At 48.5% G+C, this 26,499-nt stretch overlaps 1 protein-coding gene across 2 annotated transcripts; it reads left to right on the plus strand.

The window, feature by feature from the left end:
* The first annotated feature begins 3,246 nt into the window (after nt 1–3,246).
* METTL2A (methyltransferase like 2A) lies at nt 3,247–15,402 on the plus strand. Of its 2 annotated transcripts, none has more exons than XM_004693335.2 (9): nt 3,247–3,367; nt 3,558–3,649; nt 5,224–5,579; nt 6,535–6,584; nt 8,709–8,769; nt 9,213–9,352; nt 10,017–10,123; nt 11,026–11,091; nt 12,442–13,168. In XM_004693335.2, the coding sequence occupies exons 1-9, from the start codon at nt 3,258–3,260 to the stop codon at nt 12,615–12,617; spliced, it is 1,158 nt and encodes a 385-aa protein (XP_004693392.1). In that variant the 5' UTR covers nt 3,247–3,257; the 3' UTR covers nt 12,618–13,168. The 2 variants fall into 2 exon arrangements, with proteins under 2 accessions (XP_004693392.1, XP_012588614.1); XM_012733160.1 differs by lacking the exon at nt 12,442–13,168 and adding an exon at nt 15,137–15,402 and having other exon boundaries at nt 3,254–3,367.
* The last annotated feature ends 11,097 nt before the right edge of the window (nt 15,403–26,499 follow it).

Consider the following 26,499-nt stretch of genomic DNA (forward strand, 5'->3'; position numbering starts at 1 on the left):
TAAAAGAGGAGAGAAAGGCAAAAAATGTCAGTGAACTTTCAGTTTCAGGGAATATTACATCCCCCAAGGAATCTTAATTAAATGTGGATGTTCTTAAGCCTCCTTACCATATACCTTCAAACCAATCTCTTGGGTGACTCTTAAAAACAAACGACTTCAACCATTACAAAATTTTATGGCACTGTTGTTTAGTGCATTTAATAAAAGAAACATGTATTACTTTACTACAAATTTGGGTGGGTTACAACTTTATTTTCAAAAAATACACACAGCGTAAAATTTACTTCTAAGTCATAAAGGTACATCATTCATTGCATTTCTTTTTCCTTTGAGAAAGGAAAATAAACATTTCATATTAATGGGCACAGTGTCTTATCGTGTAAAAGTATAGTAGTCCCTCCCCTATCTGAGGGAGATTTGTTCCAAGACACCTGCAGTGGATGCCTGAAACCACAGGTAGTACCTGTAAAAGTTAACATCTGAGAAGCCATTTCAACTTGGAGCCAGGAAGCTATTACAGAGGAATTGCAGTACCTGACTCACTTGAGCCAATGACCTTTAAACAGGATCAAAAATCTCTGAACCTGGACATGGGTAATTGTTTTAAGAAAGCACCAAGCAAACAATTGTTTTGAGAACAGGCAATTATAGACTTTTAGCCAAGAGAATAGAATCAGTGGTTCTCCTTTCAGCCTTTCTAGAGAATCAATAAACAGTTATGTATAATCGAAAATAATCTCAAGTATATTGGCTCTTATTGGAACGTTTTCTTTAACTGTTTACCTCATGTCCCTCTCTTCTTCCCATAAAAAACTCTTATTTTATCCCTGGTAAGGGTACATTCTGAATTTTGTACTTGAATCTGAATACCCTGATTAAGAATTCTTTGACCCCCCCCAAATAATTTCATTTTGTCTTTTTAATTGCCTCCTGAATTTTTAAGTTGACATACCAAACCCTATCCTGTTTTTCCTTTACAGACATACCTATGACAGTTTAATTAATAAATGATAATTTATATAAACTATATATAGAAATACACTTCTAGAAATTAATCCTTTTTAAAAATCATGAATAAATCATGATGCAGCTATGCAAAACAATTCTAGAATCGTTAACATGATGTTATGAAAGAATAACCAAATAAAAGAGTGATAGTCACAAACTATTACTGTAAAGAGTCTGGGTATAAGTACTAAGAGGTATGAGGGAGCTTGATGGGGTTGTTCTAAAACAATTATGATGAGTTCACAAATGGAGTTGAATGAATAGTCATTGGACTGTACACTTAAAATGGATTAATTTAGCTGTATATAAATTACACCTCAAGGATGCTGTAAAAAGGGGAGGTACAAAGCAATTTATTCTGAAACTAAGTTTTTTCTATAAATTAGAAATAACAGAAGCATGTAAACCAGTGTTCAATGGGTTAAACCAAGAGTAGAATGGGGCATTTTCTTCTTTACGTGTGTCTTATTTATAGCTTCTAAATGTTCTACCATAAACACACATCTTGCCGTAAGAAGAAAATCTCAAAAGCTGTTTTAAAGTTGTTGAGTCAGTTTATTGGGTTATCTGGGACTAAAGCTTTAAGGATAGCAAATTAGGATATCAGAATCCCTTCCCAAGTATTTCAGCTCCAAATACATGCTTACAGAGCAGAATTTCACTGTTCTTCACAGAACTGGAAGAAAAGCATGAAACAATGAACTGCCCGTGTACCCAATTAACACCCAAAACAATAATCCAGAGTTCTTAATCGCTTCATGTTTTGAATCTGTGGCATCCACTGAGCGAGGAGCATTGCCCACACTCACCAGCAGAGGGACCCTTAACTCCTCTGAAACGTAGGAATCGCTGTAGCTGCAGGCAGGTAAGTCTGAAACCTCGGGTTCAGAACCATGTCTTCCAAATTTCTTCCAAACAATTATTTTCGTCGTATTAATTTCTTCCAAAACAATTACTTTCCCCCAAATATGGGGGGAAAGTTAAGTTTAAGATCCCTTATCATATGTCATAAAAAGGACCCAAGTCGTTTGACATTTTAAATGACAAATATAAAGAACTGACATAACTTCAAGTGAAGACGGAATGAGCGCTGTGCAAGAAAATTATATAGTGGAACTGTTGATCTAGGAAGCACCTAGATGAGAGGGCAAGATGCCGAAAAGAATTATTAATCAACCACTGCTATCTGCAAACTGGTGGCCTTGAGAAAAGAGAACTTGTACTTGTTTTTTGGAAAGGCTTTGTTCGAAATGTTTCAAGCCACCATGAAAATCACAGAAGTATTTCGTCTTCCAATAAAGTACGAGTTTTTTATTGTCTTAATTCACGTGTTTTTAGATTTAGGGCTTGTTCCCATTTCTTTAGTGGAGAAGATATAAATTTCTCAGTTGTTCCTTTTAGTTTTGCCTATGGAAAGAATCTGCAATGGAGTGGACAAATCACTGGTTCCCATTGTGTTAATGTTACTTAAATAGGTCCAGTTCTGCATTACTTAAATAACTATGCCCTTCCACTTCTTCTAAACGGTAATCATGACTCAGGAAGTCTTCTCAACGAGTCTCATGCTGCCTGTATAATCTTTAGATTCTTTTGAGAATCACTTGATAAGAACTAAGAAATAGGCTAAACCCTATCAATATAGTAAACTATTTGCGTGGACTGCAATACCTGCTAACAAATTCGGGTAATTCAAAAAGGTAGGTGCCTATAAATAGAACACTCGTCCTCGTTTCCTCAGCATTGCTAGCCTCCACGCACCACTCCCTGAGGTGAAGACGCAGGTGTGCACGTAGAGCTGGAGTATTTCGTAGTTTCTCAGGCCACGAGCACGGGTGCCGGCCCACTGCCCTATTTCATCAGCCTGCTGCTACCTTCCTCAATTCTTCTGACCATCAGCTCTATGGTTTTTCCTGTCTTACAACTTAAGGGCAACCGGGGAACCGGCAAGAGAATGCCAGCAGTGACCCGCGTCAATGTCGCCCACTGTCTTGCCGGCCCCCCCGTCCACCGGCGCCTTCTCAGCGAAAACACGAAGCGGGCGCAACCCCAGAGTCCCCCAGCCCAGGGAGCTCCGTCCCGGCAGGGGCTACGCCAGCCCCAGCAGCCCGGGGCGAGCTACACCGAAACGCACTACGGCCGCCGCGCCAGCTTCCGTCTTTTCCCGCCCAGAACCCGCGTCTTCCGGAAGAGGGCGTGGTCCCGCGGGAAGATCTCGCGTTGCTAGCAAACGCATTTCCGGCTCCGGTGTCATGGCTGACTCCTGTCCTGGAGACTCTGCCGCCTCCGTGGGCGGGAAAAGGCAGCAGTTTGGGAACCGGTTCCTGAGCGACCCGGCGCGCGTCTTCCACCACAACGCTTGGTAACTGCTCTGCCCCTCGCCCGACCGGCGCCTCGCCCTCCCCCCCCCCGGAAGGCCCCGCTTGCCGCCCATGAGTCGCGCCGCCCTCCTGGAGACACTCTCCCGCGGGGAGAGACTCCCCTGGGCCAGCCACTCACCCTGCCCGCAGCTGGATCGTGAGGCCCCTAAGTTGCCTGTTTGATTTTCCCAGGGACAACGTGGAGTGGTCACAAGAGCAGGCCGCGGCGGCGGAGAGGAAAGTCCAAGAGAACAGTGCCCAGCGGGTGTGCCTGGAGAAGCAAGGTGCGCCAGGTCGGCCCTCAGTGGCCTCGGCAACCAGCGTGCTGCGGGGCGCGCTTTCCGGGAGAGGCCAGAGAACCTGGATGCTCTGTAACTGCGCGAATACCGAGCAGGGGTTGAACGGGGGGGGGGGGGGGGGGGGCGGTTGGCCAAGAATGGAAAGTCTGTACCATAAAATCTTGCGCACATAGAGGATAGTTGGGGGTTGGTTGGTGTTGTTTGGGAGAAGGCAACTGACTTTATTTTGTAGTAGTTGAATTTTCACTTGTCATTTCTAGACCCAAGTTAATGTGACTGGTCTCTGTTGCCACACGATTGTCTTAGACACTATGCTTGGTGCATGATTATACGTTGCCGTTGAAGCTGTATTCAGGTCATCTAAATATTGTTGGGGAAACTAATGACTGACAAGTGGCCTTTCCTTGTGTCGTGGCCATGAGGACTTAGGGATTCTTCTGCCTAAAAAGATGGAATGAACAGCATGGATAAGTCTGACCAAAGAAAGAGACCTTATCTGGAAAGGTGGAGTTTTCTCTGCAAAATATCCTTAAGTACCAAAAACTAGGACATCCTGGGTCCATTCCTAAGATACAGTTGAAAGGCAAGACTAGAAATTGGAGAGTAATGGCCACTGAAAGAGCCTTGTACAACTAGAAGAATCCACTTACAAAGTATTCACCTTGCATAGTTTGACAGAGACTAGAACAGAGCAAGTTAGAGTTGGAAGGGATTTTGAAAATCATGTAGTCCAATATCCTCTTTTTGCAGTTAAAGAAACTTGGACCACAGGATATTAAGTGCCTTGCCCAAAGGTAAGCAGTAATAGCAAGGTAGAGCTAAAATCCAATTTCATAGGTTTCTGTTCTTTCTGCTACATTAGGTAAGGTTCAGTATTGCCAAGTACAGAAAACTTAAGGACAGTACTGCCTTTATCCCCTAAAATAACAATTTGCCTTAAAATTGTCAACATTTACTTAATCTCTCTTGTCTCTCACCAAACTCTTCTCATCTGAAGACATTTTCCCATCTTATCAGCATTTTCTAGGTTTTTTTTTTTCTTTCTTTTAGCCCAATTCCACTTCTGGAATCATTACTAGTATTCAGTTCTAAGTTCCACACTCTAAAGAGCCATATACTAGGACTTGTTTAAGGAAGATCTGTTTGTGACATAACTTGAATTCGTACAGGAAACTGAAGAATGTGGGGCATTTGGTTTGTAAAAAGACTTAAAGGGAAGATAATTGCCCTTTATTTAATTGGTCCAGAAAAGTAGTAGAACCCTTTCACTGCTGTACTTAAAGTTTTTTATTCTTGTTTTATTTTCTAATAATGAAAAGCAATCCGAAAATACAGGAGGTGGGCTGGTAAGTAAGTTACTTGGGAGTTGATCTCTGGGAAGAAGATAGAGAGGGAATTCAAGTACAAGGATAGATGATGGTACTGAATGACCTCAGAAGTCCCTCCAGCTCTGAAACTGGCACTTACTTGAGGATACCTTTAGTTATAAAGTGACATTGATAGATCGTTGACGTTAGATACAAATAGAGATGATTCTTAAATTTCTTTTTTAATTACAGTTGATTATGAAACCAATGCCCACAAATATTGGAATGACTTTTACAAAATCCACGAAAATGGGTTTTTCAAGGACAGACATTGGCTGTTTACTGAATTTCCAGAACTGGCACCAAGCCAAAACCCAGATAACTTGAAGGATTTGCTCTCAGAGAACAAGAGTGAAATATGCGAAGGCAGAAACAATGAGGATGGACCTGGTCTAATAATAGAAGAGCCGCACGTGTGCTCTTCAAACAGCCTTGAATATGAGACACAATCGCCTCCTGTGGAGAAGACTATAACTCAGAAACTCAGTCAGCTGGAAATAAATGCTGAGGAGTTTCCTGGATCCTCAGCCACCTACCGAATATTCGAGGTACCGTCCCTTTATGCTCTAGGAGTGGGGTGAGGGAAGGTCCCTCTATCTGTTAAGTGTTTCCTGTCTGATGTTGGCCTCAAACCACCTCTATTTTTAAAATAATAAAATGCCTTAAATGCAGCCCATATATCTGATGGTCTTGGCAGTCAAAAGCTAGATTACCTGAGGTGCTTTCTGGAAGCATCATATTGCATCTCAGACTTGTGTGCTGCCATCTGGAAAGGAGTCCCAGTCACAAGACAACTCAGGCCTCCTGCCTTCCACCACATTCTAGTAAGATGGAGGTGGATTGGGATGCTGCCTGCACTGTCACAGGCGAACACCCACTTCTGAGTTTGCATGTCTTACAGAGACCCAGCTAGAGCTCCCAGAGTGTAGGTGGACTCTGGCCTGTGGTCATACATGGTGCCTGCACACTCCACAAGAAACAGATCTGGACGCTGGTCAGCCTTGGGGTTGAGTTTTGCCATGACTTTGTACTGTCCTTCACCTCCCCAAGCCGAATGGAACTTCTTCCTCTCTCTGCCTCATAGTTACGAGGATTCGTGGAAGTGATGTGGCTAAGAATAGTGTTTGGCACTTGGCACATAGTAAGCCCTTGGTAAATAGTTTTTATTTTCATACCCAGCACTCTGTCAGGACACTATTACTATGGTTCTCTTCTTGTGACTGTCTTGGCCCAGGCTTCTAGAAATGCTTTTCCAGTAATCTTATAGCAATGCTCAGCAAGAAAATATTTTCAGCTGCAGCACCATACCCTTTTTTCTAGACCAGTGTCTGCTCACGGTCTTATCTTAAATCGCTGCCTCTTTGAGGGTTCCCAAGTCAAGGGTTGTCATGGATACAGTGTCAGTCCCCGTCTCTAATAATTACACAGACTGATTTTCTGTCTAGTTTCAGAGAACTCAATCTTCGGAAAGTTCTGAAATTAATAGTTGGTATTTGTCTGTAGGTTGGTTGTGGCGTGGGAAACACAGTCTTTCCAATTTTACAAACTAACAAGTAAGTATGTTGTAAAGTTTTTATGACAACTAAGGGGGAAGGTGGGAGGGGTGTCTTTTCAACTTTACTGCATCAGATTGGTCACAGTCGTTATGGGGACGTATGGATGATGGGCGACTTAGATATCTGCATTCTCCATGTGGAGATTCTTTTGATTTAATTTAATGCATGGCTTATCTTTGTCCTCAGGAGAATTAGAAAGATTTAAAATCTGTTATAGTGTTAATATAAACGTGTTTATTGTCATTTCACCCCATGTCTCCTATTCAAGCCACTCATGGAAATGACATTCTAGTTCCATGTTCTCCACTGGAACACACTATTTCTCAAAGGTTCCATATAAATAATTTAGCTAGATTAGGCCACAGTACTTACTAACAGGATTTAGGAGCCACTGGCCTCATTAAAATGTGCATTTTGGGACCTCCATGGTGGAGCAACAGATGAAGTGCAGCACTTCATGGAGCTGGCCAGAGCCGCTTCAGTGCGAGTTCGATCCTGCCACGGAAGTGACCGCATGGCTTGGCAGACCTCTCCTGACCCACCTGCTGCTCCCCTCAGCAATGTACTTTATCACTCTGCCTGTTCTGCTCCCTGCTCTCTGGTGAATCCTTTCACCGCCCCATGCCTCTGGCTTGAATCCCAGTTCTATATGTATAAATAAATCTTTTTTTTTTTTTTTTTAAGTTTTTTTTTAAATGTGCATTTTGGGCCTCCTGGTGACACAAAGGGTTAAAGTGTAGCACTATGAAGCTTTTTTTTTTTTTTTTTTTAAGTTTTTTTTTAAATGTGCATTTTGGGCCTCCTGGTGACACAAAGGGTTAAAGTGTAGCACTATGAAGCTATCCACAGCCACTGCAGTACAAAGTTCAATCTCCAGTCAGGGAGCTGACCCACATGGTATAGCAGAACTTTCCTGTCTTGCCCACTGCTCCCCTCAGCAGTGTGTTTTGGTCAGTCTTCCTGTTCTGCTCCCCACTCTGTCTCTGGTGAATTCTCTCACTCCCACACCTCTGGCCTACACCCCAGCTCTTGTATGCATAAATAAATCTTTTTTAAAATGTGTATTTTACTTATTAGTAGCTTATGGTAGCTTTGACTCTTAGAATCACATTCTTTGTGGAAAACGGAGAAGGCTTCTTCCCCACAGTCTGCTTGTGCTGGTGAAATGAGATCGGTGTCTTAACCGAATCCTCTTGTTCCTGTGTTTTGTTTGCTTAGAATTGACATCAAACTTAAAGCCTTCAGCATCGTTTTCAGAACCCTAGGGAAGATAGTACCCTATGAAGCAGGTCTTGTTCCTCGCTCCTCACCTGAGTGGATTGCTCTACATGTCTTTACTTGATTCTGTTCCCTCTCAACATGGCCTCCTTCAATTCTGTTAGACCATCTCCTTCCTTCTTTCCTTCCCTCAAATTCTAGGCCAGAAGTATCCAGGAAACATCAAATTGATATCTGTCCACTTGGTCGTTTTGCAGTTAGGCAACCCTTTTGTGTGTTTCTTGTGATGCTTAAGGCCTGCTTCATTCTGGTCAGGGTTCTTACTTCCTTTTTCATACCACATCTGGTAAACCTTTGGGTCCCTTTTCAACATAAGATACTTGTTTTTCTATATAGCAGCTTCATCAATTTAGTTTATTTAATGAGTACAGTGTGGTAGTGTTAATTATTTTCATAGAGGTATGCCATCATCCAGTAAATTTAAAAGACTTTTATCACCCCAAAAAGAAACCCAGTATTCATTTCCCACCTTTTCCTCTCCCTCATCAGTCCTAAGCAGCCTCAAATCTACTTTCTGTGTATAGATGTGTCTCCGGCATATAAAGAAAATAATTTTTCCGCATACTTTTTTTCCTGTTACTATTCTGATTTCAAAAGTAGTACACATCAGTAGAAAAACTCAGAAAATAAAGAAAGGAACAACAAATACACCTTATCCACAGCATCTAAGAATGTACACTTTTTTTTTTAATCTTAACCAAAATTAAATAATCTGTGGCTTAGAGGTGATTGCTTTGATTGCAGGTGCTCTGCCGTTTGCTGGTTTACTGCCACTACAGGGGAAGGAGAATAGATAGTCAGTTTGTCATCTAATTGTTCTACTGTTTTTTCTGCCCACTTCAGTGACCCAAGACTCTTCGTTTACTGTTGTGATTTTTCTTCCACAGCTGTAGAGTTGGTCCAGGTAAGTGAGTGGCCCCTTTAATTTTGAATGATTAAGGGCAAAGGGAGGGGTCACAGCTTGCAGCTGTGGGACTGTGTACCTGTCTCTTGGCCACTTTAAACTTAGAACTAGGAGTTACAGAGATTCCTAAACTCAAGCAATGAAAGGAAACATCACAGTACCAAGGGCATAAGGGCTAGCCAGGACTAGAACTTAGTCCTGAAACGCTGTCCAGCATAAAGCAGGGAATCTAGAATACTGCATTTTAAAAGGGCACTAGATTCCACAGGCCCTCCTGAGAAGCGTTCCTGACTCTTACCTTTGGGTAAAAATGTGTCTTGATGACTAGAACTCTGGTCCTCACTGAGGGGGATCGCAGCTGTCACACTTAATGCAAGACCAGCTTTTCTTGGGGCTGTGTGACCAGTCCCTAATACCTGTGTTTCTCTTCCAACTTTGCGCAGACAAATTCGGCATATGACCCCTCTCGGTGTTTCGCCTTTGTTCACGATCTGTGTGACGAAGACAAGAGCTACCCAGTACCTGAGGAAAGTCTTGATATCGTCATCCTCATATTTGTTCTTTCAGCAATTGTTCCAGACAAGTAAGTTTTAGGTCCCTTAAACAGTAATGTGACAAAAGTAAAGCTTTGGGCAGAGGCCTTGCTTTGGAGATTGGCCCTAATTTAGAAATTATATGTAATTTTAAAATTATACGTAGATTATATTTCTGTTCTGACAGAAAGATGTTACTCCACTGAGATGCACTTCACCATTTTCTTCAGTTTACATGGTGACTGTAGTTGATTCTTCATATGGACTCAAGCCCCCCAAAGAATGAGGTGCAGTTTTTAACCAGTGGGATGATCCTGTCTGTATAGTCAAGATCTTGGGCCTGGGGCAGGCAGCCCAGTCCCCACACCAAGTGGTCAGGGCTCAGCTCAGAGAGCCCCAGGGACACAAAGGGATGGCTTCCCAGGCGGAAGTGAGCCAGGCAGAGTGGAACTCCCCAGCCGGGGATCTGCCAGGGACCCAGAATCACTCCATTCCTTGGGGCTCCTCTCTCTGAAAGGCGATGAGGGAAGCAGCAGTGATGCCACAGCAGGCACAGTGAGGTTCAGTGAACGTTCTGGGTTCTAGCTGAAGCAGAGCCAAGATTGTGGGGTTGGTCTGACAGAATGAGGAGATCCACTGGCTCCTGGCTGTGCTGCAGGGAAAGGAGCCCTGGCCTGGGAGACCTGACCCTATTCCTTCCTGCGTGCCCCTCAGGATGCAGAAGGCCATCAGTAGACTGAGCGCGCTCCTGAAGCCTGGAGGGATGATGCTTCTGCGTGACTACGGCCGCTATGACATGGCTCAGCTCCGCTTTAAAAAAGGTGATTAGTACCTGTGGTCTTCAAGGAGCTGTTGGCAAATTGATAAGGAAGATATCAATGACCTTCCCCCAAAGTAAGCAGGGGCTATTACAGGTTGAAGAGCATGGCCAAAAAAGAAAAGAGACACCAGTTCTTAAACATTTCTCTGCTTAGCTCAGAGAAAGCCACACCTCTGTTATCGGTATAAACGTTGGAAATAGTCCGTGCTCCTTGGTGGGGGACGGTGGCTGCTCCTTGGTGGGGGACGGTGGCGTATCCTCGAGGCGGGCCCCAGCTGCCAGTCTGAAGGGCTTCCTTGCACAACCAGGAGAGAAGAGCGCAGTGCTGGGGGCAGCTCACGCCTGATGCCCTGTGTGTTGAGAGCTGGAGGGGAGTAGGTGAGTCAGACTAAGGCAGAGAACAATTTTGCACCAGGTAGTTAAATTGAGGTTAGTTTGGGGGGTGGGGGAGCAGCAGAATTAAACGGTTGCAGATTCGTGAAGAGGTGCCAGCGTGTGGAGAGACTAGCCGAGGGGCAACGCGCACATGGTAGAGGTGGCTGCCGCGGGTTTCTTTAAACTTAGCTGTACTGCTTGGGCTCCTGTCGGGCCTTTCTGTTTTGATTTTTAAACAAGAACTGTGTGCCATTTACTCTGGGGTGGGGGGAACAAGCTGTTCTCATCATGCATCGGAGGACTGTGTATTGCCTGGCACTGAAGATGGATTATTCCCCTTGGGCTGCTCTTCAGAGTGCCCTCCCTTGTCAGAAATGACAGGTTCCTGCGCAGTACCAAACCTAACCAGGAAAGGATCCCTTTCTCTGTCCAAGAAATGGACAACTTGATGCACTTTGATTGGCAGCGAAATTCAAAGAAGTGCTATAACGTTTCTCTAATTTTTTTTTTCTCCAAACCACCCTGCAGGTCGATGTCTTTCTGAAAATTTCTATGTCAGAGGTGACGGCACCAGAGTTTACTTCTTCACACCAGGTATGCACACACTCGCTTTATTTATGGTAGCAACTCCCCAAATATCAGGTTAAACAATCCACAGCAGGCTTTCAGAAGTGAAATCTCTGGCGCTTCCTGCCTTTTGTGGTTCTTCCCTCTCCTTCCCCACTCCTCTTCCTCTGGCCTGCAGCCATCAGCACCTTCACTTTCCACATAGCCTCAGCCTGTTTGCTTTCCTGCGATTCCTCTCATTTTGTCCAAAATGGGAAACGTGGCCTCCCTGGTGGCACAAAGGGTTAAGTCTCAGTGCTATGAAGCACTTATACTTGAGCTTGATCCCCTGCCAGGGATGTGACCCACATGGCACAGCAGACCCCTCCTGACCCGCTTGCTGCTCCCCTCAGCAATGCACTTCATCAGTCGGCCTCTCCTGCTCCCCGCTCTGTCTCTGGTGAATTTTCTCACCCTCTGTATCTCTGGCCTGTACTCCAGCTCTTGTATGTATAAATAAATAAATCTTTAAACAAATAAAACTGGGAAATGTGACTTTTGAGCAAGATTCCAGTGCGGCTGCTTCGCCTCCTCAGCTAAGTCAGGCTTAAATGTACCTGCCTTACAGTGAACTCATTTCTCATAGCACTTCAGGTAACCCTGAACCCAAAACTACTTTCCTGTTGCTTGACCTTCCATGGGTGTCCTCATTGGGCTTTCTCTGTTGGTCACATACTTTTCTTTAGCCTTCGGTTAAAGCGGTGGAACTGCTGCCCAAGAAAAGATGGCTTTGGCATACATACATGTGGGTGCTGGCATACAATTTTCATGTGTCCATAGAGCTCTTCTTGAAAGCTCCTCCCTGACAGCTGACTCTTAAGAGAAACTGTCCCTCCGGTTCCAGACTGCCCTTCCCAGATGGTGTGGCTTCCCCTAGCTGTTGGCGTGGGGCCTCCCTGGTGGCTCAGGGGTTAAAGTCTCGCTCTATCAAGCTGTTCACAGCTGCTGCAGCAGGAGTTCCTTCTGACCCCGGCCCAGGTTGCTGGCACATGGCACACAGGCCTCTCCAGTCTCGCCTGCTGTTACCCTCAGTTGTGTATTTCAGTAGCTCCACCTGTTCTGCTCCCCACTCTGTCTCTGGTGAGCCCTCTCACCCCCGCACCTCTAGCCTATAGGCCAGTTCTTATATGCATAAATAAATAAAAATCTTCTACAAAAAATAAATAGACTTGGCGATACCTGATCAGTACAGCATTTGAACTGAAGAGCCCAGCCAACACTGCTTGAAATGAATAAACGATGGCCACAGGCTCAGCCCCACTTAACAGGGGCGTGGTAGCCATTCATAATGTTTCTTTTCTTTTGGGGGGAACTACATAAATGTTTTTTCAAAATTAGATGAACTGGACACGCTTTTTACCACCGCCGGCCTGGAAAAGGTTCAGAACTTGGTAGACCGCCGATTGCAAGTAAACCGGGGGAAGCTGCTGACAATGTACCGAGTTTGGGTCCAGTGCAAGTACCGCAAGCCTCTCCTGCCCAGCACCCGCGCAGCGGCCGTGCGACGGCGCTGACATGAGGGGAGCTGACTGCGGCTCGTAAGAAGAACATTCCCAGATGCTCTTGCTGCTGCTGGGCGGTTCTGGACCCAAGCGGACATGAACCTCAAGCCAAGGAAAATGTGCTTCTTACCACCTTTCTAACAGCTGTGCTTCATATTTGTGAAGCCCTTAATATATACTTAAGTGTTTTCTTGAAATCTCAATGAATCTCTTACCGGTTTATAATTTCTATTATTAACGAGTATTCATAGTACTCATGAATTTTAAAAGCATCAAGAATTATATATGAGATGTCATTTGACTCAGGTTGCATTAAATGTTGGGAGAATTCAGATACGTGGTCTAGGCAGTTAATTGCCTAGAGGTCTCCTTCAGTGGTGGGAAGCAAGATGGGAAGATGCCCCTGGGAGTTGATTCTTGATTCAAAAACATTGCCGTAAAGAGCATCGTATTGTGTCTTTGTGAAGGATTCGATCATGTCCACTTGACCTTGGTTACATGGAACTTCAGACACTGTCGCTCCCTCCAAGTAACCTGTGTCTAGAAAATTAAAAGAATCTTCAATTTTAGGAAAACTGTCTCGTGTGTATATGTGCCCTAAACTGTGACTCAGAAGCAATGAAGAGAACTGTTGGGCCGCATAGGTTCACCTCTGATGTGAACTGCGCCTCAGTGCTGTTGCTGGCCTGTGTTCTGGGTATGTGCTTTGTATAAATGTCTGCTTTGTCAACAGGGTTTGCATTTCTTCCCTACCTTTTAGATTTTTAACTTGAGCGTTCTCAGCTGTTTTAATTACACATAATGAAAATGTGCTCAGACACAGCAATGTTTTAAGTAACTCCAAAAAATATAGTGCAGAAAGAGCCCCTGGGGCGGCAAGTCCATCATTTAGAGGAAGTTGCAGCTGATAGCTGACCTGACTATCTTAATGTGTCAGTCCTGTAACAGGGCGGTCTCTTCTATCACCAAGTACACTCCTCAGAAGCAGAAGTCCACAAATAAGCAAGTTTTCCCAGTAGTCGCAGTGAACTCCTTTATCACCAAAACAAAAGGTCTGTTGTGCTACATGGAGTAGCAGTAGCTCCTCTCCTTTCAGTGGGACAGTCTTTCAGGCTTACGCGATTGACCTTGACATTTGAAGATTACAGGCTGTTTTGCAAATTTGGCTAAGGCTGTGGTCTTGGCAGGAAGGTCTGCTGGTGCTGTGTTCCCACCGCCTCCTGTCTGGAGAGACCTGTTTTAATTACCTTGTTACTGGTGTTCACCTTGATCACTTACTTGAGGCAGTGTAGAAGTCCCTCCACAAAAAAATAAAGTGTTTTGTGGGGCCGTGTCTGGAGATTAATCCTGCACTTCAAGTTTGCACCCAAATCAGTCTGCTGCCGTTTCCTGACTGAATTACCGTGACGATGGTCGCCAAGTGGCATTGCTTCATCTCCCCATTCTGCTTTGATTTCGGCATTCTGTAAGGGAAGCTCTCTCTTTACTCATTAACTTTACATGAACTCACCGGTTCCTGTTTTCCTCAACGATTATAGTCCATGACTAGCATCCTTTTGCCAGTGGGAGTCCTTCACAGCGCCCACAGCCAGTTACTACGTTCCCTTTATTTGAGCTTGTCTTGGGTATTCCCTGCTGGAGACTGAATCAGCCCCTTTCCCCAAGGAGTTCTGGTTTCTTTTAGTGGAGAGAGCTATTTAGAAACCAAGAACTGAGTGCGTGTGGCCATGAGGTATTCCTACCTGCAGACCCTCTGCCTGGGCAGAGCGCAGTGCTCTGTGCATGTACAGCTATTTCAAGTCTACGCAGATCCTGAGTACCCAGATACCTTTGATTCCAATCACAGCATTCATTCTAGTCATCTTCCCCTTTGTGCCTGAGGTTCCCGTTTCCCACAATCCCGTGGTCTCAGTGTTCAGGCTCAGCCCCTCACATACAAGCATTCCTTGGCCACCCGCCATGCAGGAGCCCTCTTGGACTCTGACCCCCAAATCCAAGCCTGTTAACTATCAAAAGCTCACACCCCCTTCTCATTTCCTGGCTCCAGGCTCCGTGGGGCTGCCACCACCCACTGCCCCTGCACTAACCTCCTTGTTTGTTCTCACCTAATGAGCTTCATAAGGTGGAAGGAAGGGAGCTCCCATCTTCCCCTTGTGAATTTTTTTTTTTTTTAATACCACAATGGTGTGCTGGCGACGAAGAAGTTCAGGGAGGCACATTTCGCACAACAGCGTGAACACCCAGCCACCACGCTTACGAACCAGAAAAGTATCTGATGAAGTTATTTTAAGCAAAAAGGCTTGAGTCTCTGTCATTTCATTTTCCTTTTGAAATGAAGACTAGATCTGCTAATAAATGACCTGCTGAAGACCTTCCTTTGGCATATCAAGCATTTCAAGGCAACAGGAACAGATTTTATTCCATCTTCCTGGCATCTGGCGTGGGCTTTGGGCTTAGGTACTTAAAAAGGCTTTTCCTGCCCCCTGTTCTCTGCCCTTGCTGAGTAATCTCCTTTGTTCTCTCGCTTTCAGGCTCACTTGAACGCTTAGGGGCTGTAGATGGTGTCATCCATAGCCTCTTAAAGGTGGGCAGAAGACAATTAAACATGGTCAGGAAGAGCCAAGGACGCCCTCCGTGCCACTCCGCCAGGCGCTAACTGGCCTGTAGTTCTGACTCTGAATTGTACCCTTGACAGTCACAAGGCAGAAGAAGTGCTGCGCTGGCTGGGAAGGCGGCTCCATGTGTGAGGCCGCTCAGGAAGTGGTGTGGTTTAGATTCATGTCTAGAGGGGAGTTTCTGAAACTGGTCTTCCTCAGCACCGCTCATTTGGCTGAAGAGGTGAGTTCAATGTTGTTTGAAAAACTGAACTTGACACAGGTGCACAGCAGCCACTGGTGTGCAGCCATGTCTGGAAGGCCGGGCCCAGCCTGGGTTGCAACAGCAGGGGCCCCTGGAGAGTCCATTTTGTGTGCTTCCTCCTGAGCCTGGCCCCGCCGGCGCTCACCCGCCTATTTTGCAGTGAGCCCCACTACCTGCCTTCATGTGAGTTCATCCCTTCTTGGGAAAATTCGAGCTTTGAGAACTCAGCAGTGAAAAGACCAGCAAGCCAAGGTTCCTGCCTTCCTCTGACTCTGCGCTCCACTTATAGACACTGCCCTAGTCAATGCGGGGAGCTCTGTCTGAGGCTGAAAAGAAGAACTCAGGACAAACAGCTTCTTTCACTCTGCTCACAAAGGCCTGTTCTTCGGTGTGTGGCCACAGCTGCTATTTTCAGAGCCTGGCTGCATCGATGCGTTGCAGATGGTTAAAATACTTCTTAAGTTGGTGTCGGGTTGTGATTTGGGAAACTCGGATGAAAGGTGGAGGAAGCGCCGATGGTGAACTTCACAGGGCAGCGTGCTGAAACGTGCATCGTGGCTACTTGGCTTCAGTGCAGTGCATCCCCAGGTTCAGGATCAGACACGGTCTCTTCTGTCGTCATCGGAAGACACTGCACGACCAACGCACAGGACTAAGAGCCCTGGGTGGCTGCCACGCACCTGTGGGGCCCTGAGACTCAGAAGCCAGTGGCCTTGACCAAAACCTGACACTTGGCCTCGTGACCCCAATGTGTCCTCAGATTGTGTTCATTCATACCCACCTTTGTTTCTGAATTTAGGTTTCGCCATGGAAATTTAAAATACCTTTGGAAGCGCCATACTGAAACATTCATCAAGAGTAGCGTGTTACAGAAACACCTTGGCGAGGATGAGTTAGACTGGAAAAAGCCCCAAAGACCCCCTGGCCTTGCTCCCCAGGACACAGGACTTGCTGAGTGGTGATGGCTGACACCGAACCCCACTAAACATGGGTTCGTGAGGGAGCTTTGTATTCTGGACATTCAGCAAAGTAGCAAAGCACTTGGCCCATGATCCAGATACCATGAACAAGGACTGAAAGACAAAAATGGCTTTTTTCCTGCATTATCTCCATGGCCCCACCCACTGCCACAGTTTGTAGTAAACTTCAAAGATCTTCAGCGTACAGGGCTATGGCTGTATCATCTCCAGCTGGCTTAAAGGTGTAGGCGAGGGTAGAGAGACACAGGTGTCTCCTGGTGGCACAGCAGGTTAAAGCACAGCTCTAAGAAGCTAAAGCCACTTCAGCGTGAGTTCAAACCCTGCCCACCCCGGAGGTGACCCACATGGCGCGGCAGACCTCTCCTGACCCGCCCGCTGCTCCCCTCAGCAGTGTACTTCGACGATCTGCCTATTCTGCTCCCCACTCTGTCTCTGGTGAATCCTCTGGCCATCCCTGCACCTCTGGCCTGTACCCCAGTTCTGTATGCAGAAATAAATAAATCTTTAAAAAAAGAAAAGAAAGACACGGGTGTCTCATGCACCCCTGGACAGAAATGTAAGGGAGCAAGTGTGCACTCACCCCAGCAAACCTGGGTGCTCTCGGCTACTCGTCCATGTGTGGGAGGTGGCCCTACCAGCTCCCGAGGCTGGAGTCCCAGCAGGATGGCGTGACAGCGTATGTGCCCGCGCACAGCCAGAGAGCGCTGTGCGTCCGCAGAACACGTGTCTAACACACCAACTCGCCAGCACGGCAGTTAAGCTGCTTGAGACTTTTCTATTACTTGGCTTCTTAAATTTACCTTTAAATGACTTTCTGTCATGGCAGTAAATGGAAAGTATCCTTTGTCATGAACAGAAACAGTTCTTGAAAATAAACACAATGAAAAAGGACAATTACAAGTCGGAGCTGAGGCCGTGACTGGCACAAGGCCCAGAGCCAGAGAGGGGAAACCCAGCAGGGGCGGCATCCCGCGCTCTGCAGCTTGCCCCTGACTGGAAAGATCCCAACAGCAAGCTAGAGTAGGTATCAGGTGCCCATGTACTGGCAAGAACTGAGCAGGGTGGACAGGACAAGGCGTCAGCTGCGGTGGGTGGGTCCACTGAGATGGAGTGGGCAGGAAAGTGTCCAGAATTCCAGGCAGAAGGAGGCCCACCCCAGTCAGAGAGGAGCTTAAGGAACCACTGCCCACTTTCAGGATAGTATCAGCCTGGTGTATTAGGTATTGAGAAACGAGTCAGAAAGGTCACCTGTTTCCAGCCAGCATTCAGCTCCAGGGCCTGGGTTCTTCTCCATTCACCGAGGACCCATTCAAAGTATGAAGTCAGAGACTTCATCCAGGGCCTTGCAGGGCTGGTCCCCACCCAAGGTCTCTCCACAGCCAAGCCCCCCAGATCCTCAGGCCAGGAAACACCCCAGTGCCATCCTCTCCTGCATCGGGGGCTGGCACCTGTGTGTCTGGCTTTGTTCAGCCCAGCTAGGACAGAATAGCCAGAAGCCTAGGACAGAAGGAGTCCCCAAGACCAACAGCAGCTCTCCTCAGTGGGTGTGATGACCGCGGCTCAGAGAGAAGATCCAGCTTTTAAATGAAACATTCCACTAGAAATGTTGCTGCTTCATGGGAAGGTCTTCCAGAAGCCACCTGCACAATTTCCCACCTCACCTGGAAATAATTCCCTCTCAGTGTACGAAATCGTGTTGGTGTATTGTGCTGGGGTTGGTGACGGATCATAAACATCGGAAATGGCATGAACCTGAAATTTAAACAAGTAAAAGATGAAGTCGGCCCAGCTCACGAGAGTGATTATATAAGCCAGGATTGTTGACCTATGACCTGAGACATTGCTGATGAGCCCTGGGGATCTCCCCAGGAGAGGAACGTGCTTGAGAATTAAAATCAAAAGTTGAATGTTAAGAACACACCAGAGCCCAGAGAGGTTTCCTGCCCACTGTTTGGCCCCCAGGCCTCCTGTTTGCACCAACAAAGCAACCGCTGAGCAGATCTGTGGCGACACTCACTGGCTCTGACTTAATACCCTTAAGAAAGCTTTTCATAGGATTAATCCTCACAGTGCCCCAGTGAAGTATAAGTATAATTATCTCCATTTTACAGATGAGGGAATCTGAAGTTCAGGCAGGGTAAATGGTTTAGCAAGGTCAGAGACGAGTGTTAATCATATGGTAATTAGCTTCAAGATTAAGGAGGAGTAGTTTGATATAAATGATATTTGACATAATACATGAGTTTAAACACTGTTGGCTCCAAGCAGCTGTGGCTGTGCAGAAAGCATTGCACCTGCTCAGAAGTTAACCCTGCAGAGCCTCCCACCCCAACCCAAACCTGAGGAGGGCAAGAGAGCACGGCCAGGTCCCCAGAGTAACACAAAAGTCCTTGAAGTCAATGACACTATTGGCTTGGCGATGGCAAAGCCAAGCCAATAGTAGATTCTACTCAGAAAGCAGAATCTGCTCTGTGCTTGGGGCATTGCCTGTGAGCATCTGCTCAGCAGGGTGCGGGAAGACCCCATGGGCAGCACTGTGGGCTGTGTCCTGTGCAGTCACCCAAGGCCGAGCGCTCACAAGCGCCCACACCAGCTGCAGTGCTCGACGTTGTTGTCCTGAAATGCTTAATTTTTCCACAAACTACGTAGTTTTGCTGCCGCTTGTTGCTGCAGCTCTTAGGAAAGAGCAGTGGTCTCCTGGATTTTTTTCCTTCCTACTTGATCAGCTGACCCTCACCTGTCCAGCTGGGCCTGCTCAATAGGATCCCCTGGGCTCCAGTTCTTTTCTTTCCAAGCCCCTTTCCGCTCTCCTTTCAAGGGAGTCCTGACCTGGGGCCCCTCCGTGTAGAGAGACGGCAGCAGAGTGAAGCAGCTAATCTACTGGGAGTCTTTAAACGCTGCCAACAGCCAGATAATTCCCAACCTGTGTCACCAGCTACGGAGTTCATCTGCGTCTTGAACTAGTTTATCTAAATACCTCCCAGAAGTCTCTCTCCCCTGGAAGGCCCGTGAGCACCTCAAACTCAATCCGTTCAAAACCACTCAGAGGAGTGCAGGTGGGCTGGAACGGGGTCCCCAGTCCCTGAGCGCCTTCTGTCATCTGGGCCCAGGCACTGGGTTCCTCCAGGTTCTCAGTTTCCTTAAAGGGCAGGTGGAGAATAAACAACGGAACCCACATAACCTGGCAGCTTGGGGGTTCGGGTGCGCTCATGTGACCCTGATGCCATGCAGAAGGCAGCACCGAACGCCAGCCTTTGTGAGTTCTCCGTTTACGAGCGGGTAAGGCACGCCTCGCTATCTGCTGTGTGCATGCCAGGAGCCTTGGTGGAATGGCCTTCGGCAGCTTCTGAAGAGAGTAAACCTGCATCATTGTGTGAATCCTGATGAGACTAGCAGAAAGCACTGATGGGACATTTCTTCTCTAAGAGCTTCAAGAGGACAGAGTTTGTCCAGATGAGGGTTGAGACCAGAACTAGCAGAGGCTAGTTAGCAAGTTGTCATTTGCAGGTAGAAATGTGGGACCCCCTCCAGTCCCCCCACCATGAAAAGTTGACATTTGTGAAGCCATTTTTTAGATGGAGCCTGTCAGCCACAGCAGAGATATTGCATCCCTGCCCTGTTTGAACTAGGTCAGAGACCTTTAAACCGGACCAAAGGTGACTGGGCTGGGTCAGAAGCAGTTTTAAGGAACCACCCAACGAGCAAGATCATGAGAACTGATGACTATAGACTGCGAGTGCGCTGAAGGCTGAGCTTGCAGGTGGGCGTCTGTTGTCTGCCCATCAAGAGGCCCAGTTCTCCAAGAATTGCTCAGTTCCCAGCTCTGCAACCCTTGAAGGAGCAGCCGTGCCTGGCCCGGTGACCTGCTGTCTGTGCTCTGAGGAGCGGGCAGGTGTGTGTGCAGGTGACTCCAGTTAAGCCAATCAGCCCTTCCCAGGCCTCTCTGGAGAGGACGCGCTCCAGGCAGGGGGTGGGCAGAGTGAGTTCAGGGACAGCTGACAGACCACCATGGGGCTGGGGGGAGGGCAGCCATTGAGAGCTGGACAGCGGCAAGCAGGTGGAAACAAAGCCCTTATGTAGGACAATCTCACGTCTGAGGACCCACCGGGAGGGTGAAGGGCCATCAAGGGCAGAGGGGGAGGTTGGAGAGAGGATGGGGCTGTGAGCCCTGCAGACTGGGGTGTTTTCTCTCTACAATGAGGAGCTGTGGGAAGGTGTCCAGAGAGGCATGACCGATGGGATTACGTCTGACAGACTAGCACCACTGGGAAATCCAGTGCATGGGTGGGCAAGGGTGGAGAGACGTGGGAGGTCCCCGGGGTGTCCAGGCAGCTGCATGGACCAGCTTTAGTGGTGAGTGAAGATGGAGCAGGCCCTAGTCGAGCCAGGCCCCCCATGAGGCTGGAAGGAAGGGGAGAGGCAGAGGGATTGTGGGAGGTGAGAAAGGAGGGGAGACTTGGAGACTTCCACTTGGGCATGTTAAGTTGGGGGTGCTGAAGTCCTGTGCAGGGGGAGAGTGGAAAGGCGGTGGGCTAGTCCTGCGGGTGGGGCAGGGCTGGAAGGCCCGGCGTTGTGTTGTGCTGGCCACATCAGTTCACCTGACCATTACCCTTTTTGTTTAAAACAGACAAAATCCCTTTCGTTGAAAAGTGAAAGGGCAGCTCCTATACATTAAGTGTGGGCGCTGTGCGGCTCGACGCTCCAAGCACTGAGGGGTGAGGTCGATTGCCCACCCGCTGTTTGAGGAACTCTTCCACCCCTCTCCCTTGCCCAAACCCAGAGGGGCCAGGGTTGCCACTGGCCAACCTACTCCTGCCCGGAGACCGCGCTCGCCCCTGGTGATTGGGCAGGGCTGTGCATGTGACTCCGGCTAAGCCTATCAGGGCACCAGCCAGCGCAGTGGCACCAGAGTGCAGTGTTAAAGCCTCAGGCCTGATGAGCCCCCCCCCCGGGGGCTCCCAGGAGGAGCCCAGCAAGGCCTGTGGCCCCCAAACATCCAAGGCCTGGTAGGAGGCAAGAATCAAGGAGGAAGTCAAAAGTGTTGAGACCCCAAAACCCAGAGCAAGCTGCCATAGGTGAGCCCCAGAAGGGTCCTTGAGGGCTGGTGATACGTTCCCGTGATGGTGGCAGTTGGTGTGGCGGATGGCGGGAATTGGAGAGGGCCTCACTCCGGCCTGGAATCTGAATTTTAAAAATAGCCGTGAAGGATATTTGGGAGGCAAATGGGGAAATTTGAAGACTTTATAGTAGATAATATTGGTGGGTGCTCAACTTCCTGTGTGTGCTGACAGCCTGCAGTTAGATGAGCAAGAACTTGAGAACTTGGTCCTTAGGGGACACACATTGTGATTTTTTTTTTAAAGATTTATTTGTGCCTACAGAACTGGGGTACAGGCCAGAGGTGCAGGGTGGTGAGAGGCTTCACCAGAGACAGAGTGGGGAGCAGAACAGGTAGATGTTCGAAGTACACTGCTGAGGGGAGCAGCAGGCAGGTCAGGAGAGGTCTGCCTTGCCATGTGGGTCACCTCCGGGGCAGGCAGGGCCCTGGGGATCAAACTCATGCTGCAGTGGCTTTAGCTTCTTAATGCTGTGCTCCAACCCGCTGCACCACCAGGGAGGGCCACATTGTGATGTTTACTGTAGTATTAGAGGTAAAGGCCCAAGGGCCTAAACCTCGTCAGTGGCTCAACAGTAGCAAAGTGAACACGCATTTACACATGTATTATATAGCTATCCATGTTTACATTATATTACATGTGGGTATATTATCTGTGAGAGGAGATGTGGCAAAATGCTGGTGGTAACATCTAGGTGAAGAGTATTTTAATGTTTTTCAACTTTTCTATAAGTTTAAATTTTCCTTAAAATGGGGAAAAATATAAATGATGGAGTAAATGGCAGGGGAAGGGGGTGTGGAAACAGCAACATTTTTAAGGAGGAAAATGGCCTAGTAGCTGGAGGGGAAAGTGAGGGGGACGGGGGACTTTCACACCAAACTCTAAGAAGCGTACGCTTCAACAGGCCTGTTAAAGGGAGCAGGCGATGATGTAAGAGTGGGGAGAGGGCCTCCCTGGTGGCGCAGCGGGTTAAAGCGCAGCACTGTGAAGCTGCAGCCACTGCAGAACGAGTTTGATCCCCCGCCAAGGAGGTGACCCATGTGGCATGGCAGACGGCTCCTGACCCGCCCGCTGCTCCCTTCAGCAGTGTATTTCAGTCCATCTGCCTGCTCTGCTCCCCACTCTGTCTCTGTGGATCCTCTAGCCCCCCACCCCTCACCTCAGGTCTTTACCCCAGTTCTTATATGCATAAATAAATACATCTTTTAAAAAACCATAGAAGGGCAGGGTGAGAGTGCAGGGCACAGTCCAGGGAGGCAGGGGTGCCCTGAACACAGGGAGTGCAGCCTTGGCCAGAGGGGGGACTGACTGGGGCTCTGGGTCGTGGGGTCATTCTGTCCTGGGGTCACTGGCCTGGTGACTCTGTTTTTTTCCCCCGAAAGGCAGGATCTGAGGCTCTCAGCCTGCGGCTGGAGGACACGTGGGAGGTCCCAGCAGCTGGGGCACCAGGCCAAGAAAAAACAGGGAAATTTGTTGTTTTGTGTTTAAGACCTGAATGGAGATTATTCAGCAGTTTAGGGAAGAAGCTAACAGAGGAGAGCTCACACTCCTCATACCCCTTCAATTATCTCTTCTCTGCGACAGGGGCGGATTGAACTGGGAGCTCTGAAAGGCCCCTTCAAACTCCTGTACACTTGGGGGCTCTTTAGGACGCAGGATGAAGACAGCTTACTGAATAGCAGGCTTGGGGGGGTTGAAGAATCCAGGACAGTCAGTAGAAACCACCTTGCCTCGTGGGTTTTCTAGTCTCAGATAAAGCCAGTATCTGCAGACGCTTGAAAGGCAGGCTGCATACGGCTTGGGGTGCCCCTGGGGTTGGGGTGCCCCTGGGGGAGCGAGGGGTGGCCCGAGGCCGCTGGGGCTCAGCTGCGCCTCGCCTCGGCAGGCGCGTTTGGGTGAGCTCAGCACAGGCCCCTTTGAGAATAAATTCTGCTCTCCCGGCTCTCGCTGGAGCTGGCATCGCACAGCGTGAAATGAAGCAGCACATTAATGTGATTAACACTGAATAAACCTCCGTGTGTGAGCAAATATAGCATGAAGTGGGTTCCGGAATTCTAAAATATCTATTATTAAAGACGGCCCGCAGGGCCGCGGTGGCCTCCGATGACAAGCCCTAGGCGGCTGCGGAATCCAGTATTCCCACGGCCCCTTCCCGAGCCCGGCGCGCGCTTCGACCCGGCTCCCTCCAGAGCCTCGGGGCCGCCGCCGCCTGCCGCCGGGCGGGAGACGCTGAGCGAGGCCAGCAGCAGGGTGTTCGTGCCACAGAGGCGGTGGCTGTGCCACCTCGGGCTCGGCGACCCGCAGGGCGCCGGGGGAGGGAAGGAGCCGGGGCCCAGAGCCGCCCCAGGGCCGGCGGCTGCCCGGGTCGGGTCGCGGCGGGCGGGCGCTCTGCGCAGATGGTCTCACTTAGTCTTGCTGACAGCCCCTGGCAGCGGGAGGATTAACCTCCAGAGGAAACTGAGGCCACGGAGATTAAACAGCTGGCCAAAGGTCACCCAGCAGAATCCGGATCCGAGCTCGGATCTGTCCAGAGGGCAGCCTGCGCGGGCCGGCTGCCCGCTGCCTTCAGAGGAGCCCCGCCCAGAGTGGACTTCTGGGACCCTCGCAGTCACTTGTCTGCCCGCGCCTAGCACCCCCGGGCTGAGCACAGGTGTCGGGGTACCCCACGTGGCAGGGCCTGGAGGACCCACAGCCGACTGATGAATGAGTGCAGATGTGAACTGCTGTCTTGTAGGGTCTTTCTCTTCAAATTGAAGATTTCCCCATAGCTTATGAATGTGCAATCTAATTAAGGCAAAAAGGCATCAGAGAATTGCGAGGCCTTTTCTTTATTGACTGTCAAGCCCAATCTGTAGGCTGTTTATGTGCCAAGGTCAGAGATCAGGCGTTAGCTGCTCTCCTTTCATTCATCCGGCAAAGCCTGGAAATAAAGGTCACTGGTGCAAAACTGACTGGCAGGTGGGGCAGGAGGCTGGGGACAGGGACTAGCGCAGGGCCAGGCTGCTCTGGCTCAGTCCTGCCCCTGTGCTGTGCTGACTTTCTGGACCCCAAGTTCCTGCACCCCAGTCAGTTGGCCTGTGGACGGAGCCCACCCAGATGGGGGAGGAGCCCTGACTCCTGGTTTTGTCTGTTGGGGAAGAGATAGGGATGGGCTTGAAACCTCCCAGATCAAAGGGATTCCTGTGAGGTGCCTCCGAGCCCACCCTGTCCACCAGCAGAGGTTGTGGGGAGGCAGGTGGGCCTACCGCACACCAGGCTGCACTGCAGAGACCCTGGGGGCAAGAGCCAGGAGGTAGGCACCCAAGAGGGAGGCAGACCCAGGAGTGGGGCTCAAGCCAGCCAGAGCGGGAAGGCCGAAGGCCTTCAGGACTAAACTTGACCTGAGACACAGCACCCTGACTGTGAACCCCTGAAAACACCTCACAGTCTCTGGAACTCAGAAAGTAGTTTTCCATGGCAGAATGTTCTCTGAATTTAACTCTACACTCACATTCACAAAGTAAAATAGCCCATTTAGGAAAAAGAAAAAAAATAAACCCCCAACCCACCCTGCTTTATTTCTTTAGGAAGCAGCCCAGGTTCCAGGTCTAGTTCAAGCAGGAAATGTCTCCTTTCCTGGTCTGATTCTGGCCAGGGTGGGGGGCAAAGTCCTCTTTCCTCTTTTCTATAGCAGGACAGGGGCCAGCTTGCACAGAGCTCCAGGGAGAAACAGCCACTGAGGAGCAGGCAGGATCCAGGTGTGCAGGTCCCTGAAAGTTCAGTCAGTGAATGAGGGGCAGTTGCTCTTGGCAGGCACTGGTACAGGAAGGTGGTTAAAAGGGATCCCAGGCCCTCCCTGGTGGAGCAGTGGGTTAAAGTGCACACTGCAAGCCAGCCACAGCCTCTTCAGTGCAAGTTCAACCCCAGGCCAGTCCCGGAGGTGACCCACATGGCCTGGCAGAGGTCTCCTGACCTGCCTGCTGCTCCCCTGTACTTCATCAGTCAGCCTGTTCTGCTCCCCACTCTGTCTCTGGTGAATCCTCTCACAGCTCCTGCAGCTCTGGCCTGCAACCCAGTTCTGTATGCACAAATAAATAAATCTTTAAAAAAAAAAAAAAAGGGATCCCAGAGACCCCCACACCAGCCATTTAACCATAATACAGTAAAGGCTATATCTACAGCAAGAATACATGTTTTAAATGGAGAAAGAAGGGGGTAACCCAAGATTTAAGGTTCTCCAAGCAGTTCTTATAACAGCAGCTTCAGCCTTACCCGGGTGATTGGTGAATGTCAAGTTCAATTGGTTGACTCACCCCAGACTCACTAAATCAGACACTTTGGGGCTGAGCAATCTGGGTTTGAGCGAGCCCTTGGGGCAATTGTGATGCAAGCTAAACTTGGAAAGTCATGCCGGCCGGCATGCCCCCTGCCACCAGCAGCCCATTGCTGCAAATAAAGTTTAATCAGAACAGAGCTATAGTCACTTATTTACATGTTTTGTGTGACTTTTCTATGAACCATCCAATAGTTAGAATTTAATCTTTTGGGGATAAGAACAAGCTCCGGATGTTGAAACTCACTGCAGCACAAAACTGCCCAGTGGCCACTGGAGAAAGCTGTCCTGACTTACCCTCTGTAATGCAGCATCCACACCCCCTGGGGTCGAGCTCTGCACCCAGTGACTTGCGTTCTGATACCTCCAGCACTCTGCCCAGGCTGGGATTCTGTTTATTGTCTATTCCTCCTACCAACATATACAAAAGCAAAGGTTTGGTTTGGTGCTTTGCTCTTTATATTATTTTTTTAAGATCTATTTATTTATACACATAAGAACTGGGGTACAGGCCAGAGGTGCAGTGGGTGAGAGGATTCACCAGAGACAGAGTGGGGAGCAGAACAGGCAGACTGATGATGCACACTGCTGTGGGGAGCTGCAGGAGGGTCAGGAGAGGTCTGCTG

This window comes from Condylura cristata, unplaced genomic scaffold (genome assembly GCF_000260355.1).
Source record: "Condylura cristata isolate star-nosed mole 26May11 unplaced genomic scaffold, ConCri1.0 scaffold00038, whole genome shotgun sequence".
NCBI classification, from domain to species: Eukaryota; Metazoa; Chordata; class Mammalia; order Eulipotyphla; family Talpidae; genus Condylura; species Condylura cristata.